At 37.8% G+C, this 19,809-nt stretch overlaps 1 protein-coding gene across 1 annotated transcript in view; it reads right to left on the bottom strand.

Moving 5' to 3' along the window:
• LOC306992611 (NACHT, LRR and PYD domains-containing protein 3-like) overlaps nt 1-18,699 on the bottom strand; it is a 55,471-nt gene extending 36,772 nt beyond the window's left edge. The window contains exons 1-7 of the mRNA XM_079601726.1: nt 18,406-18,699; nt 18,176-18,266; nt 17,815-17,922; nt 16,732-16,839; nt 14,756-16,546; nt 13,425-13,598; nt 10,350-10,520 (exon numbers count right to left, since the gene is read on the bottom strand). Coding sequence (XP_079457852.1) covers nt 10,350-10,520; nt 13,425-13,598; nt 14,756-16,546; nt 16,732-16,839; nt 17,815-17,922; nt 18,176-18,225 — 2,402 coding nt within the window. The 5' untranslated portion in view covers nt 18,226-18,266; nt 18,406-18,699. The remainder of the gene's footprint in view (nt 1-10,349; nt 10,521-13,424; nt 13,599-14,755; nt 16,547-16,731; nt 16,840-17,814; nt 17,923-18,175; nt 18,267-18,405) is intronic.
• Nucleotides 18,700-19,809: the final 1,110 nt, after the last annotated feature.

Genomic DNA, 19,809 nt, shown 5'->3' with positions numbered 1-19,809 from the left:
ACAAAAAGGAACACAATCTCATAGCCAGGCTATTCTATTAACAAATTATGGACAAAAACAAATACATCCATAACTGTGAAATGCTTACAGACAGAATACGAACAAGCTGCCTATAACACGCGTATATTGGTTCCTTGGTCTACAAATTAAGTTTAGTATGGAGGTGTTATTATTTGATCTGCTATAGATAGAAGGAAATGAATAAGATATATGGAAATGAAAGAAGAAAAGAAACATTTAAATGTGGGTGTATGCTTGTATGTATACATCTGTATTTATGTGAATGCATGGGTTTATGTGAACTGTAGGTAGATATACGGTGTATGAAAATATGTATGTATAAAAGAACTAAAGAAGCATCAAATTGTTTTGTATGTAACTAAAGGATAGACATAGAGAAAGGGGGTAGGACTTGAAAAGTTTGTTATGAACTTCTTCCTGCTCCTTTTTGAACATGGGAACTTCTAATTTGAATTACTTACAATAATTTTGGAAGAAGTACATGACCTTATTTAGCTGCTATTTTTATTTTAAGTTTGTATATGTATGCATGTCTGTATATATTTTTTGTTTTATAAATGTGTATGTATATATATATATATGTATGTATATTTTTTTTACATGTTCAAAATAAACAACTACTACTACTACTAAAATACAACAATAACTTTGTATTCAGAAAAAGACGCCTAATGTGATGGATGGGCGCTATGCGCGGAGCAAAGCAGGTCCACTCTAGGTTCAATTTTGGAGATCGCCACCCGCAGTTCATCTTCCACGTTAAGCCGTGACCTGTGTTTATTCTTAATGTAAGTCAGCGCGGAGAATGTCTTTTCGCATAAATACGTTGAGCCAAATTGCATGAGTACATCCAACGCGGCTTTCGACAACTGTGGATATTCCAGCGCGACAGAAACCCAGAACTCATTCAGCGTCTTGCCGTCAAATGCCGTCCTCAGGGTTCGGTCGGTTGAAAGTTCTATCAGCGCATCTTCCATATCTGACGCCAAATGATTTGTCGTGGTTACATTAAATGGTGACCTTATCCAGTCATATTGGTCGGGAGCGTCTCCTTCAGGGAAATACTTATGAAAGTGATCCAATAGGGACTGAAGGTGAGCCGTAATAGACGCCTTGATGCTGTTAACGCTGAGTGCATTTTCCTCCATGAATTCTTCCAGTTCAGAAAACATGTCTATGCGTCCCATTTCCACTCTCTCTCTCCAACGCACCAGCTTTCTCGCAAATGCCTGCACTTTATCATTAAGGTACAAGATGTTTGTGTTTTCACCTTGCAGGGACAGATTTAGTCCGTTGAGTTTTTCAAAAATACATGACAAATATACCAGTCTTGTCACCCAGTCAGCATCAGACAGATGCTCAGCAAGTGGGGATCTTTGGTCTGTGAGGAAAATGCGCACCTCATCCCGCAGCTCGTACAGGCGTCTCAGCACATTTCCTCGCGACAGCCACCTGACTTCTGTGTGTAGGAGCAGGCCTTTGTGCTCTGATCCCATTTCATTACAGAGAGTGGAAAACAGCCGTGTGTTCAGTGGACGTGCTTTTATGTAATTAACCATCTTCACAGCAGTGTCAAGAACATGTTTAAACTCCGCATTCAGGGTTTTGCACGCGAGGGCTTCTCTGTGTATGATGCAGTGCGTGAAATTGAGGTGAGGTGCAACTTGGAGGACTCGTGCCTTTAGTCCTTTCTTTTTTCCCAGCATTGCCCCAGCTCCGTCTGTGCACACTGATATGCACTCGCCCCAAGATAGTCCTTCATCTTTAAGTTTGCTGTCCAGCTTATTGAAAATGTCCTCGCCCGTGCATGATCCCTCCAGTTGCGTACAAAATAACATTTCATCATTTAGTTTCCCCTCAAAAATATATCTGACAAATACAAGGAGTTGAGCGGTGCTGGACACGTCTGTGGATTCATCCAGCTGTAAGGCGTACCTCCCACTCTTCTTCACTCTGTCAATCAGTTGACACTTGATATCCTGAGCCATGTCTGTAATGCGGCGGGATACAGTCCCATCAGAGAGCGGCACTTGTTCCAGCTCAGCGGCCAGTTTATCTCCATGCATGACGCGACTCATAATTATTGCTGCTGGTTTGATTAAAGTTTCTCCAATGGTGTGTGGCTTTTTGGTCTGTGCAATTAAATATGCCACTTCATATGAAGCCTTCTGAGCTTTAGTGGAGATAGCTGTTTGTTTAAAAATGACTTTTTTTTGTCCCTGTAACTCTTTCTCCTTTCTGCGGAAAAAGTCCGTGGGTTTATCTGTGAGGCTGGGGTGTTTGGTGTTCAGGTGTCTTTGCATCTTCACGGGCTTCAGACTCTCATGTGCGAGGACTTCGGAGCACACAACGCATTGAGGGTGTTGTACCTGATTTTTAACAATGCACGTGAAACCATATTTTATGTATTCCTCTCTGTATTTTCTGGCTTTCGAGGAGGGATGGTCCGTTTGCGGGGCACGGGTTTGGCGGGCTGCCCTTCCAGAGGTGGAGGGTAGTCCTGGCGGCTCATCCTCTTCTCTGCCCTCTGTATTTCCTGCTGATCCCGCTCTCTCATCATCAGCAGGCATCTCTGCTCCCTTCTCGTTCTCTTTTGATGATAATAACCACCGTTTCATTTTTTATCAGGTTTAGATCTCAAAATAGACCGATCGCTGTTTAGCAAAAAAAAATGTGCATCTAGCTAGCTAGCGCATGTTGTTGTTGTGTAAATTGTGATTGACACACACTGTCATAATTAATCGGAGCAAACAAAGTTTTATTTCCAGTTTATTTAAATTATTTAAATTATCCTAAATTTATACTCGCATAATTACAACCTTTTTTAACACACACACACACATATATATATTATATATATAAAAAAAAAAAAAAAAAAAGTTTCTGTAAATCATCTCGCGACCCCCCGCTCCCCACTCCGCGACCCCCCGGGGGGTCGCGACCCCCACTTTGGGAACCACTGTTGTAGAGGACTGAGTTGTGAGACCAAACAACAGGCCTGAAAAAGCAGGATACGCTGTGAGATGGGCTGTTGCCCTTCAAATACTTCGATAAGAAAATGAGATTGTGGCTTTAAGTGAAGAATGTAACATTTTGTTTCAGAGACAGAGAAAGATGTCTGGAGGAAATTTGTCTGAAGACACTATGTTAAATATTATGTTAAATTGATGATCGAGTTGTGTCGACCATCAAAAGGGGGATGGTATAACAATTGCCAAATATGGTTTATTAAGGGGTTCACATTTGCTGAATAAATGTTGGGAGAACACTATGGGTAATTGGGTAAAAGCCCTGAAAGAAGCCATTTTTCTGCCTAACAAAATTGCTGTCTGGATTGTTTCAACAGGAAAGCCAGGGCATCGAAGGCCATGGCAGCACAGACTTTACTATCTGACAATAACCTCAAAATTTGTTTTTCTTTACAGAGAACATGCAGGTTTGGGAGACAGGGCAAAATTAATTTTGCTAACTCTCCTGGCCTGGGTTATTATTGTGGCAGAAAGGTGCTACACCTTAACCTAAAATTTTCCTTTTGCAGAATGTCAGGAGGATTGCATCAAGCTGAACTGAATCTGTTTCCAAATGTATGAATACTGACTTGTTAACGTAAGCAAAGTGTTTTTCAGGGGAAAAGGACTTCGACTTTATTAAGCAAGAAATGTCTAATGATAATATGTTTCAGTTTGTAAACAGATGGTGAAAATTCCACAGGTCACACCAAAAGGGATGAGAGGGAAAGACAAGCGGTCACTAACAAAATACTTAAAGTCTCCATTCACAGGTGACAGTAAGCAGGAAATGGTTCATTCCATTGGGGGTGTGGTGGTGATCCCATTAGTCCATGGGGCAAACGAGATGATCAACACGCCTGGAGATAGGATGTGGACCAACTAATGAATTAAGAATGTGGTTTTGTGATGAGTTTGAGGATTTTATTTGATTATATCAAAATAGGGCTAAGTATTGATATACAGAAAATATTTAAGGAAAATGTTTTCAGGAAAAGAAGATCTATTAATTAATGTAAATTATAGGGATTATTATGGAAGCTTATTACGTAGAACCACTGCCTGATTAAATTAAGAATTAAAAGTAAAAGAACAAAATATGGTTAGGGAAATGGATATGGGGAAAATGTTGAATGTGTAGTGTATGAGTTATGATTGTATGTGTTATTCTGATAATTTTTGTTATTCAGGAATGAATATGAGAAAACTGGAATGTCTGTTCAATTGGTGAAAATGACAGTCTATCCGAATGAAAAGGGGGATGAACAAAATTATGCAGATGATTCAAGTAGAGATTACAGTTAAATGTGTTGATGTTTTCTTTTCTTTCTGAGAACGATTGATATGTAAAGAGAGTTAAAAGCAGCAGTCATACGTGTTACGAAATGGCGTACAAGGACAGTGTTTGAAACTGAGGGATTTTTTATTTTTATGCTTTACCATTTGCATTATATCTGTTTGTTTTCCTACTGTGCTATAACTATTTATTCCTTACTAGTGTGACTGAGGGTTCGAAATTTCGAGAGCTCGGGAACAGCGTTTCCCAGATCAGCCCGGCATTAGTAAATTGTTTACTTGCTTGCTAAATAATTATGGGGCTTTTCTCCAACAAAAACAGCCTTATGCTTCTTCATTCTAAACTTTTTCTTCACAGGTTCAAGAGGAGTGATTTTTTTAATGACTTGAACTTGCATTTATTATTACTATTATTATTGTTATTATTATTATGTTTGATTAATAATGATAAAAAGTGAGGAGTTGTAGTGGCGGTTTTATGATATTCATTGATCTTTAGTAAAATATAGATGATTCAAAGAATGTCACATGTGTGTCTCTCACTTGTAGTGAGAGAAGATGATGTTTATGTACCTGGGGAGGCAGAAGGGAGAGACACTCCAGAGAACAGACGAACAAGGACCTCTGACCTAGATATCAGAAGGCCATTTGGTGAAGGAGGGCTTAGGAGTTGGCTCTAGTGACGAATCGAAACTAGTGTTATGGCTTCTTTGTCTATGGAAACCTACTGGATGGAAAACTACTGGGAGGATGGCTCTGGGGGGGGAAGAAGACCTTGGAGATTAGGATAAAAAGCTGGTTCAGTCTGTCTGGGGGTGTGTCACTCTTCTGCACAGGGTAACAACTGTGTATTAGACTGCTCCTATTCTTGCAAGAATAAATACTTCTAATTTTTATAATTTGACTCTGAGTCTCCCTTACGCAGTGATGTTTGTTTGATGAATTTTTGCCACAACAATACTTGACAACAACAGCTCAAAACTAAAAATGACTCTGCACTCATTAGATCAACAGATGTTTGATTCTTCTATGACGGGTAATTTAAGTAATCCATGTCTGACTGAAGCTAACTCTAAACTCTCATTACATACAAATTTAGAACAACATGAAAGCGAGTAAACGTTGAACTATCCCTTTAAATATGATGGTAACACATTTTTATGTGTTATCCCTTTTGAACTTGCTTGTTGCCTATAAGTAACTTTGCAACTATGTCAACTTATTCTAACCCTAACCCTACAGTCTACTAATAAATCTATTAACACTCCAATGGGAGTTAGTAGACATGCTGTGCACCTGTACTTAGTTAACAGAATGTGTTAAAGGGACCATTCAAATAAAGTGAAACCAATATTAAAACCTAAATTGAGAATTATGACAACATAATTCTGAACATACCATGAGGTTTTACTGGATATATGCAGTAATTGTTTCGGTCTTCCTAATGCTACCTTCTGCCTCTGTTTTGCTCTTTTCATCACTTTCTCCTTCCAGTATATCATTCTCTCCTCCACTGTGCATTTCTGTACATCCATTGCATAATAATCTCCTGCCTCTGCTCTTTGTTCCTGTTCTCCTGCTTCATCTGCATCTCGCTTGGATTTTTTTGTAAAGAAAACAAATATCTGTCTCTGTATCCCTTCCTCTTCATTTGGGCTTTCTGTCTCATAGAAAACAGCCATAAAAACACATAATGAGGACTATTGTATATACTTTTGTAAAGATAATATTCATATGGTGTACATCCTATCTAATTTCATGCTAGCATTTGGCTAAAATGTGTGAATTAGCCTATTATGATGAAGTGTAATGAGCAAGATAGCTGTATTGAACATTTACAGTTAAATCAGGTGTGTTTTGTCAGGAAGAGTGTGTAGATTTGGTGCGCCTCCTGAGGCCTGTTGCATAAAGCTAGTTAAACAAACTGAGTTTCAGAGTAGGTTTAGAGTTGACAAATATAAATCCAACCTGAATTAGATCCGGTTCAACGGGCTCACAAAGCTCTGTATAAACGTTTTCTGTTAGCTCAGGTTTGATCCAGAGTTTGTGATTAACTCTGAAGCGTGTGCACCTGAAAGTGTGACACTTGTGTGAACACCCAATCACACGGAACATGGAGAACGTCAGTTTGATTCACTTCTCGTGAGAGAGCCACGCAATTCACTTCTCTGCTGAAGATTAAGAGATCATTATGAAAAAATATCATGAAATTAAATGCATTTACAAGGCAGAAATAAACACAGCTGCTGGAGCAGAGTTTGAGAAGACTGCTGAAAGAAAATAACCGATATCTGAAAGACTATTTGTTCAGCGCTGAGGTTTCCTAAGTAAGCTTGAACGCTCAATCACGTGAACTGCGCCTGGACAGGAAATACAGCGCGCTGCTCAGTTGTTCGCGCTCAGAGATGATGAGAGAAGACTCAGAGACCCTTTTCTTTACTTTTGTGTGCGTTTTATGAAAAGCAAGTAAGTTTTACTACTGTTTCATGTTTGTACTGCGTTGTGATCATAGACTGTAAAAAAATATGGACGTAGTGTCCGTGACGTCACCCGTAGGTTTCTGAAGAGCATTTTTGAAGCCTAAAGTGGGCGGAGCCGGCCGTCGCCATCTTGGCCTCGCGTCACCGCTCGTCACTCCCGGATAACAGAATATGGGCAAAGAGGCGGAGCTGAGGAGCCTGGCTATCTGAAACCACGCCCACCTAGCGCGACGTTATGGAGTTAGCAGGCTTGGGAGCTAATGCTATATGCTACTCACACAGTACCAAGTCTGCGACTGCACAGGGGCTCGCGCTAAAGTGACACTGACAGTTGATGATTAAAATCTGAATGGCAATTAAAAGGTCCTGTTTTTGCCCTTCGAAATATTGTAATAGTTAAAAGACATAGCTACAAGTGAGACTGTGTATCGCTTTTCTGTGCAGCTAAGTTATTCTGCTTGTTGAAAATGTATTATGCAGTAACTTTACAATATTAGGCTACTCTGAGAGTGTGTGTGACCGTGATTATGTGCATACATGTCAGTCACTCTTTATTACAGTCTATGGTCCGTCAGCGCGGCATCGCTCGTCAAGTTCGTAGAGAGCTTTATTATTCAGTCCATTTTAAATTCTGATTTTGGCCGCATCTCAAATGGGTCAAAACATAGATATATTACCTATGAAGTTCAAGTAAATGCGCTAGAAATACGCGCTCATTCAAGGATGTGCATTTATTGCATGAACGGAGAAACACAGACACCTGCAGGATCTCATCTGACGATACATAAGCATGTTATAATCTGTCCCAGAGCAACGGCACCGCAGAACGAGTGTAGCCTTTATATCTATAGACGTTTTTAAATCTGAAAACTCCAAAAAGCAATGAAATTGTCAGACATCCATTAGTGCATGTTCACAGAGGAGAACAACTGGAATACAGCGCTGGTTTTTCTCTCGAACAACACTCGACGAAAAACGGCGGAATCCAAAGCCGTGGGCGAGGTAATGGGTGTATTAAATTATATGAAATAATCCCGAATAAAAGCACAAACACGGCAGAGATGGCAAATTCAGCAGCTGGAATTTGCTGAAGTGAAGTGACTGCTAACCGGCTAGCATTTACATCAGCGGGAATCCGCCTGTCACTCAATAGTGGACACACCCTTAATTTGGCAGAACTTTAAATATTAATCAACTACACGGGCGAGTTATAAAAAAATGCACCCCCCTCACAGTTGTTATGAAGGGCAAAGTTAGCTTTATAGACCAAAGCCACAGAGAGAACCAGGCTGTAAACATGTTTTGTTCTGCTGTAAAGTTGGGCATTTTAACATGCGGGAGATACAGATTTGACTCCCTTCTGCAGCCAGCCTCAAGCGGCCAGTGGATGAATTGCCGTCTAATTCACTTCCGTGTTGGTTTCAAGAGAGAGACAGGGAGGTTGCCGCTTGGTTGTGATGAATGTTGTGAAATTTATGTATGTTCGTGCGAACTAGTTTTATTCGTTGAACTACGTGACCAATTAGTGTAGTCATGATGCCAGAGCGTGCTGTAATATGCGACATGTTTCCTGTGTGCAATGATTAGCCCTCTATATGTCGATTTAGACCTTATTTGTGTTAGGTATTTAGAAATATGCCTCTGCGTTCGAGTGCAGTGCATTTACTGCATCGAGTGTTATAGTGATACAGTGTTATGCTGCATAGCCACTTAATGGTGCAGCAGTACAGATATTAAAGGGCATATAGTGACAAATTTGTTGCACTGTATTAACGTTAATTATTATTTTCTGTACTATACTGTTGTGAATGATGATAATGAGCATAGTATAGTATTCCTTTATTTGTTTATTAATCAGTTATTATTACCATTGCATTATTTCTTTTTCTTTCTCTCTGTTTAGACCACATACACTTACTTATACAAACTTGTATATTGGCATCCTGATCTTGGAAATAAAGCTGATAAAGGATTCTCTGGCCGGAATCTTTCTGTAGTGCTCCCATCCTAAATGAACCACTAGTCCATATTTTACAACCGACTATATCAATGCAAGTGAATCAAACAAATAGGCCTTTAATTTATATAGTTTCACAAAGAGTTCAAAAGAATACATGCAAGCTTAATTTGTTTAAAAGCATATATATATAAGCAAAGTTTAATATTAACCCTAAAAAGGGAAAGGCCATAAAAAGACATCAGAAAATTAATGTCTTGCTATTGTATTTCTTATTCAGACATAAATACAATTTCATGTTTTCTTTTTTTTTAAACATGACTTTTATTTTGGATTTCTAATTTTTTATTAGGACATACATACGTTGCCCTTTTAGGGTATAAAGTCATTAAAAAACATAATGCTTCTTTGGCAATTTGTATTATAACATCTTAGCCAAATTTTTAAAACTATTAATTCTCTCATAACTTAAACTAAACATTCTTTGTAAAATTCTGCTGATCGTTAAGTATAATGCCATTTTATGGATATTAGCCTTCGTATAATATTTAACACACAAATATCTATGGCCTATAAATGATCGATATGACCAAAACTTTGCTGAAAAACCTCTTGCTTGCTCTACTTCATGCCTTCAGTCCTCTTGATTAATAGTTTATACTTTATACTTAACAAATAAAGCATTCAAGGTCATCCTGTAGCGTAAGTTACCATGGCGATGGAACCCGCTAAAAACCAATCCACTTTCTTGAGCCCGAAAAAAACAGAGTTTGCTCAAAATAATCTCAAACTTACAAGGGGAGCAACAGAAACTGGCTTCATGCAACAGGCCACAGAAACAGTGGGAAACACTAACAACCACCACTCACTGTAACTCGTGAAGAGCTTCATTTGCTGGCTCAGGTGTTGGATCAGGGTTGGGTCTGAACTCTGCAGATATTAGGTACTGTAGATCTCCAGCAATAGTTTTGGGCGCTCCAGATTTAGATTAACGAGATAGACACACGATTTACGTTAACTGCTTCTGTGCATCAAAATGATACATAATATTGAACTATTCATTCGGGCACACACATTATACCATTCTTTCTCCGCAAGAACACAAGTCCGTTCTTAGATCTGAGAAACCACCCAGGAGAACCCCAACACTGCACATTTTGGATGTCTCTCTTCTCTAACAAACCCACCTGAGATCTTGGAGTCTTTACTAACGAGCTGATGAGTTGAATCAGCTGTGTTTGATTAGAGAGACATCTAAACTGTGCAGTGCTGGTGACACTCCAGGATCAGGGTTGAGAACCACTGAATTATTACAGGAACATCATTGGGGAAAGCACTGTTGAATAACATGCAGTAGGGGAACAGGAATGTCACTGTAGACTAAAATTATTGAATATAATTAAATATTGACCAAATTTAAAGGATTTTTTTAAATGTAAAAATAAAGTAATTTGTGTACACCTGTGATTCTGTGCTGAGATGTAGTGTTTACAGAACATTTTACAAGCTAATTTTAGTCCTAGAATGTACATCTAATGATTCATCACTGAGGACAAAGACATGTGTGACTATCAGAGACAATCTTACCACAGTGTCTCCAGTTTACAGCGAGGATCCTCCAGTACAGCAGAGAGCAGATGAACTGAATCTCCTAGTTTATTCCTAGACAGATTCAGTTCTCTCAGGTGTGAGGGGTTTGATCTCAGAGCTGAAGTCAGAGCAGCACAACCTTCATCTGTGACTCCACAATCCCTCAACCTGTAGAGAACAACGACACACTCTTCACTCTCTCAGTTCAGATCAACACGTACAAACCACAATTCTACACTATTAAATATGTCTAAATTTTCATTGGAGATTTATCACAGTCATAAAAAAAAATAAAGAAATTTAAAAAGCTTTCAACACCTGTGCTCCGAAAATACCAGTTTATATTGTCAGTTTAATAATAGGTGAAACACAGAGGAAAGATAATCTTCTTTTGTTGTTTGTTAATTATTGATCAGATGTTGTGAAGGCTCAAACAAAACCAAATTTTTCAATGATTTCAGACAGCAAGACAGCATTGATTAAAGTTTATTATGGGGCAAGGACATTTTTCTAATGGCACAGCATTTTTTTTTTTTATCTGTGTGTTTTTTTGAAAAGTTTATACGTTTTTTTTGTATTTTAGTATTTATAAGTTAAGTTTATAAGTTAACTGCATCTCCTGCGCTGCAACAAACCATCTGATAATATCTGCACATTAATGTACGCCTCAGACTAACATCATGTAAGACTCCAATACAATGACTAGGTAATTATTCCCTCACAAATAATGCTCTCAGTGAGTAAACTGTGTCTTTTATGATAGACTACACAATATTGTAATATTATTTTCAAATTAGTTTTTAAATTATTATTATTATTATTTTAAGTCCTGTACCTGGTTCATTAGGCTACTCTTGTAAGAAAGTAACAGTGGCTGGAACAGACTTTAAGTATCACATGCGCTTGAAAAGATGCAATCTAATCCTGTTTACATGAAATAAGATGCTCCCAATCAGGTTTGAGCTCACGGACCTGTTGCTATGACAGCAACTCCAGCTTCGAAGAACCTCACAATCCTGGATCATGTAATATCGACAACAGTAAAATCCAGATAACAGTAATCCAGGTATGAAAAACGGGCCCCTGTTCTCCAAGTGTTTTTGTAGACAGTAAATGATTTTTGTTGTTTTCACAGTATTATTACTGTACTCTACACAGTTCTCTACTGTATAAGCCGTGTGTAGTGATGATGTTCCTCCAGCAGTGCTCGAAGTAGGCCGGTACGCACCAACACTTCTATAAATAATAATACGTTTTATTTATATAGCTCCTTTCCAGGGCTCAAGGACGCTTTACAATAAACAAACAACGATAAAATCAATTGACAAAGACAGCAAACAAAACAACATTAGGTAGATGAGAGTGTAAGTACAATATTTTAAGCTGTAGTGTACCCTCACTTTGTCTTGTGTGCCGGCACATCTCACGTGTTGCTGGTACCAGGGGCGTCACTAGGCCCTTTTTCTACTCAGCCACATGATTTACAAAACCTGCTTCTGTGATTCAAAATGATACATAATATTGAACTATTCATTCAGTTATGGTGATGACTAGAAGTGTGCACTGATAGATCAGTGGTCAGGTAATATGTTTTTTAATTTTTTTATTACCGGTAAAAGTTAAACAGTGCGGGAGGAGTGAAAATAAGCGTATACATAGTGACATCACTATATGACAAACACTGCCCCAATAAATATTATTTAGCTCACAATGACATTTTCTTGAGGTGGCATTTTAATATTTGCTGAACTCTTCACCCGCCATTGACAGAAATTTCTGTCATTTGTGATAAAACGCTTCCCTGCCATTGATTAAAACACAGATGAAGAAGAAGCAGAAACATGCGATATCATATGTGACTCTGTGCTGGCAAAATGAGTCAGAATGCGTACAGGCTATTACGAGTTACAGGCAAAACAAGTGAAAAATGGTCGAATTTGAGGTTTTCACAAAAATGAGTTAATTAAGCCCTCATCAAAATAGCAATGAAACATTTAAAAGTATCTTTATTTGTATGTTTTCTGAGAGGAGTATCTTTCCTCTGCTCGCTTTCCCTCAGCATAAGTTGGTATTGTTTTAAAGCGTAGCATTCCAACTTTGTGAATATTCATAGCGAATTCTCGACGGCATGAGTCTGAACCAATGAAATGTGATTTTCAAACTCATACTGATTTAAACAAAATGATTTTTCTCACATTGACATCCGAAGTGTGCCTCAAAGACGCCTCAGACAGCGTGTGATCCCGATATACACTAATACCTACACAGAATTACAGTATTTCAATATATGTATATTGTTCCTATAAATACTTGGTTTTGACTTGGTGTGTGCCAAATTTGGAATTATTACCAGAGATTTTAAGGTATGATTGGTGGATGATTTTGTTTTGCAACCTTCAGAAAACTTTAACTAGATTGACAAAATTGACTTTGACTATTAAATTCAAACAGGTGTAGCTCAGTCATGAAAATGTTCTCATTGCGACTCATTTTGCCAGAACGGGTCACGTATGTAAGCAGATGCATATGTAAAATCAAAACTGCCTAATGTTACTTAATGAAATGTGGACGCAGGACGAGGTATAGGACTGTGAAGCTTTGGGGGGGTTGTTGTACTTGATCTACTCCATCTGTGTTTTGATCATCGTTCTGAATCCGATCCAGAAGTAGTCTAAATATCTAATATCTAAAATTTCTAAAAACATAAGCAATTTTTCAGCATACAAGACTTAACATTTTAAGTCATATTGCTTCTCAAGTAAATGTATCTTCAATTAAGAATACAAAAAAGAAAAGAAGACAAAAATACTGAGAAAGAAATAGATTTTCTGCAATGTAGTCCTAAAATGTACATCAAAGCATTTAGTCCAGGGTTCCTCAAATCCGGTTTTGAAGTGCCGCTGTCCTGCAGAGTTGAGCTCCATCCCTAATTAAAGACGCCTGAACAAGCTAATCCATGTCTTCAGAGTTACAGGAAGATGAGTTTTATCAGGGTTTGAGCCAAACTCCGTAGGCCAGCGGCACTCCAGTGCAATAACATGTCTGACTATGATATACTGTAAATGATCTTACCAGAGTTCCTCCAGTTTACAGTCAGGATCCTCCAGTACAACAGAGAGAAGCTTCAGACCCGGATCTCGCAGTTTTTTACCAATCATATCAATCTGTCTCAGCTGTGAGGGGTTTGATCTCAGAACTGAAGTCAGAGCAGCACAATCTTTCTCTGTGACACCACAATCACTCAAACTGTAGAGAGATGAAAATCATACTTGGTAAACACTATGAACTGACAACAAAAAGCAATAGAAAATAGAGAAAAAAATAGACAATTTGTAGATGGAGTAAAGAAAACACTGCACGTTGTCACCAATGGATGGCATTGTCTCAAAATTACTCAGGAACCTTGAGGTCATGGTGTCACAGATTACAATAGGAGAGAGAGTTAAGTGTGAATAAAAGACAAATGGGACATGGTATGGACTCAGGATAACAAACTCTCAGTGTGCAAAAGAACAAGATTCTGAACAGACACGACATATACAACATAAAATTAAACCAACTAACTCCACACTTTTCTCTAAATGTAAGACCGCATTCTTGGGCTCGAATTCTTGGCCTCCCTTGCAGGAGAATAACCAATAAACATGCTTTATTAATATTTTATTTTATGTCCGTCGTTGCCAGGGAAATTACTTTATAACTGGATCAGTGATAAATCACTGTTTGTCTAGCGTATACTTAAGAAAGTTTATTCCCATGACATTCATTTTACAACCATCAACTGATATCTCTACCATGATTGCCTTTTTTTATAATATTTTGTGCTTTATTATGTCATATTATACATGTTTTATTATATATATTATGATGTCACATTTATAGATTTTGACATTTGCCTTTTTAGTCCAATCCAGTTGATGTTGTTTACCTCTATAATAAGAGTTGGGATTTGTTTGTTTAAAATGTAATATTTGTTTGTTTAAAATGTTAATGAAAACCTTATCTAATTACCGTAGTCAAGTTTCATTGTCAAATTTGCAACAATAAAGAATTAACTTTTAACGTGGATCAAATCCATATCAATGGTTTAAGTGCTAATTAATTTGTAACATTAAACTTGTTTGTTTTAAATGAATCCTCATGTTGAAGACATTGGCTGTCAGGTGCTTTAACACAAGTTTGAGTCAGCTTGTATTGTTTCCCAATCACATCTCCCCGTCATTATTCCCATCAATAAAATAGCTACATACAAATAATAATAAAAAATTCGGAAAAACAATAAAAACGAACAAGTATGCTCCCATATTGCACATATTACTCAAACAATGTATGTTTTTTAGATTCATGAGCTTTTGATTTTCTTTTGTTTTGACAGTAAAGTGATTGTTTTCACTGATACTTACTGAACTTTAATCACAGGCAGCAGCTTCTGGAGAACCTTCAGTTTTTCAGCTTTACTGTTTTCTCCAACAAATGTATTAATATCAAACGTATCCAGCTTCTTCTCTGATGTCAACAACACAAAAACTACAGCTGACCACTGAGATGAAGAGAGTTTGGCTTCACTTATTGTTCCAGATTTCAGATACTGTTGTATTTCCTCCACTAGTGACTGGTCATCCAGTTCATTCAGACAGTGGAACAGATTGATGGATTTCTCTGGAGAGTCAATGGTCCTGATCTTCTCCTTGATGTACTCAACTGTTTTCTCATTGCTGTCAGACCTTCTTCTTCTCAGTGTCATTAGTCCCTGAAGGAGAATCTGGTGAGACTCCACTGACAAACCCAGAAGGAAGCGCAGGAAAAGGTCCAGATGCCCATTTTTACTCTGTAAAGCTTCATTCACGGCTCTCTCATGGAGCTCAGAAAATGAAACATATTCTGATAAATTGGGTTTAAACCAGTCCTTATATATAGACAACACACCTCGTTTGGTGACAAATACATTCCTGTTGTTGTTTATGAGGCAGAGGTGCACATATAAAGCTGCTAGATGTTCCTGAACACTCAGATGAACAAAGCAGAAGACTTTCGCCTGATACAAGCCTGACTCCTCTCTGAAGATCTGAGTGCACAATCCTGAGTACACTAATGCTTCTGTCACATCAATGCCACACTCTCTCAGGTCTTCCTCATAGAAGATCACATTGCCTTTCACAAGCTGCTGAAAAGCCACTTTCCCCAGTTTGAGGATCATGTCTTCATCTGTCAGGTTCTTCTCATAGTCCTTCTCATGTTTGATGTTGGACTGAAGGATCAGGAAGTGTGTGTACATTTGAGTGAGAGTCTTGGGAATCTCTCCACTCTCTGCTTCATTCAACATCTTCTCCAGAACAGTGGCTGAGATCCAGCAGAAGACTGGGATGTGGCACATGATGTAGAGGCTCCTTGATGACTTCAGGTGTGAGATGATCCTGTCGGCCAGACTCTGATCACTGATTCTCTTCCTGAAGTATTCCTCCTTCTGTGGCTCATTGAAGCCTCGTACCTCTGTCACTCGATGGACACACTTAGAGGGGACGAGATCGGCTGCTGCTGGTCTAGAGGTGATCCAGATGAGAGCAGAGGGAAGCAGATTCCCCGCAATGAGGTTCGTCAGCAGTACGTCCACTGATTTCTTTTTGTTTACATCTCGTAGAGTCTCATTCTTTTGAAAATGTAAGGGAAGACGACACTCATCCAGACCATCAAAGATGAACAACATTTTATATTTGTCACTACATATTTCCATTTCTTTTGTTTCAGGGAAAAAGACATGAAGAAGTTCTGAAAGACTGAACGTTTTGTCCTTCATCAAATTGATCTCTCTGAAAGGAAGTGGAAATATGAGCTGGACGTCCTGATTCACTTTGCCTTCAGCCCAGTCTAGGATGAACTTCTGCACAGAGACTGTTTTTCCAATCCCAGCGACTCCCTTTGTCAGCACAGTTGTGATGGGTTTGTCTTGTCCAGGTAAAGGTTTAAAGATGTCATTGCATTTGATGGGTGTGTCCTCTGTTGCTGATCTCCTGGATTGTGTCTCAATCTGTCTCACCTCATGCTCATTACTGATCTCTCCACTGTCACCCTCTGTGATGTAGAGCTCTGTGTAGATCTCATTCAGGAGTGTTGGGTTTCCCTGCTTTGCTGTTCCCTCATTCAGACACTTAAACTTCTCCATCAGCTTTGATCTAAATGTGTTGAGGACTTCATGGCTGCAAAATTAAAATTACATGGTACATGTATTACATGAGTTAATATAGAGATACATATATAGAGTAAAATGTCTTATTTGTTCTCTGTATCGTGACCAAGAACATATGATAATATTTATGAAATGTGTTAATTTTTAATGTGTTTTAATTTTGATCTCAATCAAAAATTCCATTCCACACTTTACCTGACACCAGCAGACCTGCTTTCATTAAAGTCCTGTAGTTGTTTCATAGATAGGTCACTCTTCTTACAGACGGGGTTTGTAACTGCTGATCTTTGTGGTGGGATTGAACTTAAACATCATGAAGAGAATCAAGAATCAGACACTCTGATATTGCTAAAAAAATTTTTTACATCACCTGAATAATTCTGTCAACAGTTAATAAGTAAATGTACTTGTTAATAAATAAACTGCTTAAGGGCACAACTGTAATAATACTAAAAACAAAAACTATAAAAAAAAAGTTTGAAAAAGTTAGCTTGAGAAAGTTTGTTATTGTACATGAAAATAATACATTGTTGATTGATTGATTGCTTATAATTTAACATCATGCCAGTTATCAGAGCTATTTTAATGGGGGAATAAAAGTAGCAAAATATAAAAAGAGAAATAAACAAAAACGTTTTTTAACTAAATCGGCCTCACTATTCTTTTCATAAGAATCAACAGAATAGAGTCCTAGAGGAGTTAAAACCATCGTATTTCCTTAAAATATGCTTTAAAGATAATGGACTCTGTCATAAGAGGCATAAAGGAGGATCTTCAACTGATAACAAAACATTGTGCCTATTTGGCAATATGTGCAGATGATATGGTCCCAGTGGTTATCTGAGTACCAACAACCTGATTAATTTCATAAAGTTTAATTGTATTACATTGATATCATTTGTTGGTAATTTTCGGAGGAGTCATTTTGGAGGAGGTTATGATGGGTTTGAGGTTATAATATATAGGAAATTATTTGAGCTCTGAATATAAGCACCTGCTGCACATTACCTGGAATTTATTGCACAAAGTCCAGGTACCAACAAAAAGGACTACAGTCCATTTAAAATGCCCACAAAAGCTGGGTGTTTAAAATAATATAAGAATCTCATTCAATAAAATGCTATATCTGAGTCCAAGCCAAAAAATTGGAACACTTTGTAGATATGTATCTCTTGCATCAAGTGAAGACAACAGTGTCTAGTATGAATATCATAAATGCAAAATACAAAAACACCATAAAATTAAAATGACAATCATGTATTTTAAAAAATGTTATACCTGAGACCAGTCTGTGTATTGTCAATCTTAAAATATAATGGAGGATCCATAGACCCGTCACTCCTCAAAGACACACAGCTGGGCTCTGATCTCTCCTGCTGAACTGAACTATAACAGAACAACGAAACATAAAAACAAAACTTTTTAATGAAAAGCACTTGAGGACGGTTTAGACATTGTTTTCAAGAAATTTCCTTTAAAACACACACACACACACACACACACACACACACACACACACACACACACACACACACACATATACATATAAATAGAATGTCACAGTTTTTTTCTAAAGGAGACATTGTTTTTATTAGCCTATATAAAAGGTTATTTAATGTGTTTATTTATAGTAGGCTACCTGCATCCTTTAGAACAATCTTCTTCTCTGGATGTTTGTCTGTCATCCATGATAAAGCTGAACAGTTGAAACAGTCTGATCTCCACTGACCCTGGATAGAAAGGACAAACAAACACAAAACTAATGTTATTAAACATTGTTAAACATCTTTATAATTGATCTGACCAGATCGTGAGTTGGAAATAGATAGAGATCTTTTGAAAAATCATCATATAGCCAACACGACTCACAAAAGAAACCTCGTTAATTTCCTTTCAGAGAAAATATTAATATTATGGAAGTCTGTAACGTTAAAGGTCTCGAGTACGCGAACAGTAACTTTGTCAAAATGTATCTACATAGCCAACCGATTCACAAACTCCTCCATCTGTTCCATAAAATAGGCTACACATAAATGCCTGTCTACCGGACCGTTCTATTTCACATCTAATAATATTTTGTATCGGAAGGAATCGTCTGTCTGACTAAAATGGCGAATCATCAGCTTCTTTTACTTTCGTTATTATCTGTGACGAAAGGAGCACGTGATTAAACTGCTGAAGTCGCTATAATGTTGGCAGTGTTTAATGGTTGTTGCCCTTATTGGCAGATGACGTGAGTTTAATCACCACCAGTCAGGTAAAGGTTTACAGTTAATAACTCCAGTCAGTTTTGTGTGCTGATAAACTCAAAACAATCATATTTATTACGCGGATTAATGCATTTGTAGGAGCCACAGCAGATTATTCATACCTGGTCCCGCCAGTAGAGGGCGGTGTGCGCTGTGTAGTGGAAGCGGGTGTTCGAGACAGGCGTGCAGATCAGGTCACCTGTCTATCAGTCAGTAAAACATGTAAACGTTCATCAGCCTATTCTTCCACATCTCACTTAAATAAAATATATCTAGCACTGCTTTCTTCTTATTCAATAGGCTACTCTAAACCACCTCTACATTCCTCCTCCTCTTCACATCCACTAAATAAACTTAACTAGACTCACAAGATTGACCATGAGGTTCCTTACTGGTTTAGCTCCAGTCTTCTATACACACATTTTTTGTGTATAGTTTCAAATAGGACCTACATGTTCCCCAAACTCTGTTAGCAATACATTTAAAGACCTTTTTATATTTCTTCAACAAATAAAATACTGGCACTGGTGTTTGTTCCTTGACTAAAAGCAAATTGTTCTCCCACCACATCCCAGTCATTATAATCTTTTCTATATAGGTTTCTTGAAGGAAAACATAATTCATTATCTCAAAGTATTCTTAACCTATCGTCTGTCCATGTATTTAACAAACCTATTCTCAAACACTCCATACAGGAACTCCATGATGAACTCAGAGGATAGAGACCGAAAAGAACCAATTGTGTAAAATTAAGTGTATTTTAATCATTATACTTTTTATGTACAACTGATGCTATTGGTAGTATTTTCTTTTGAAATTGTCATTAGCCCAAACCATTTATTTTATTTATTTTTTAAAGCATTGTGTGCCGTGTTTGGTTTCTTCCTGATTACTGGACAGCATGCATCTGTATCCCACTCTTAAACCAAATTAGTTGACTTTACTAGAAAATTGCAAAGAAACCAGTTGCCTTAAACCATTTAAGTTTCTACACAAGGTGAAACTAAAGAGATCAAGCATAACA

Source organism: Phoxinus phoxinus (genome assembly GCF_949152265.1).
Source record: "Phoxinus phoxinus genome assembly, chromosome: 24".
Lineage (NCBI taxonomy): Eukaryota > Metazoa > Chordata > Actinopteri > Cypriniformes > Leuciscidae > Phoxinus > Phoxinus phoxinus.
Note: the sequence above shows the minus strand (reverse complement) of the source record. Positions and strands in the feature narration are given on the sequence as shown.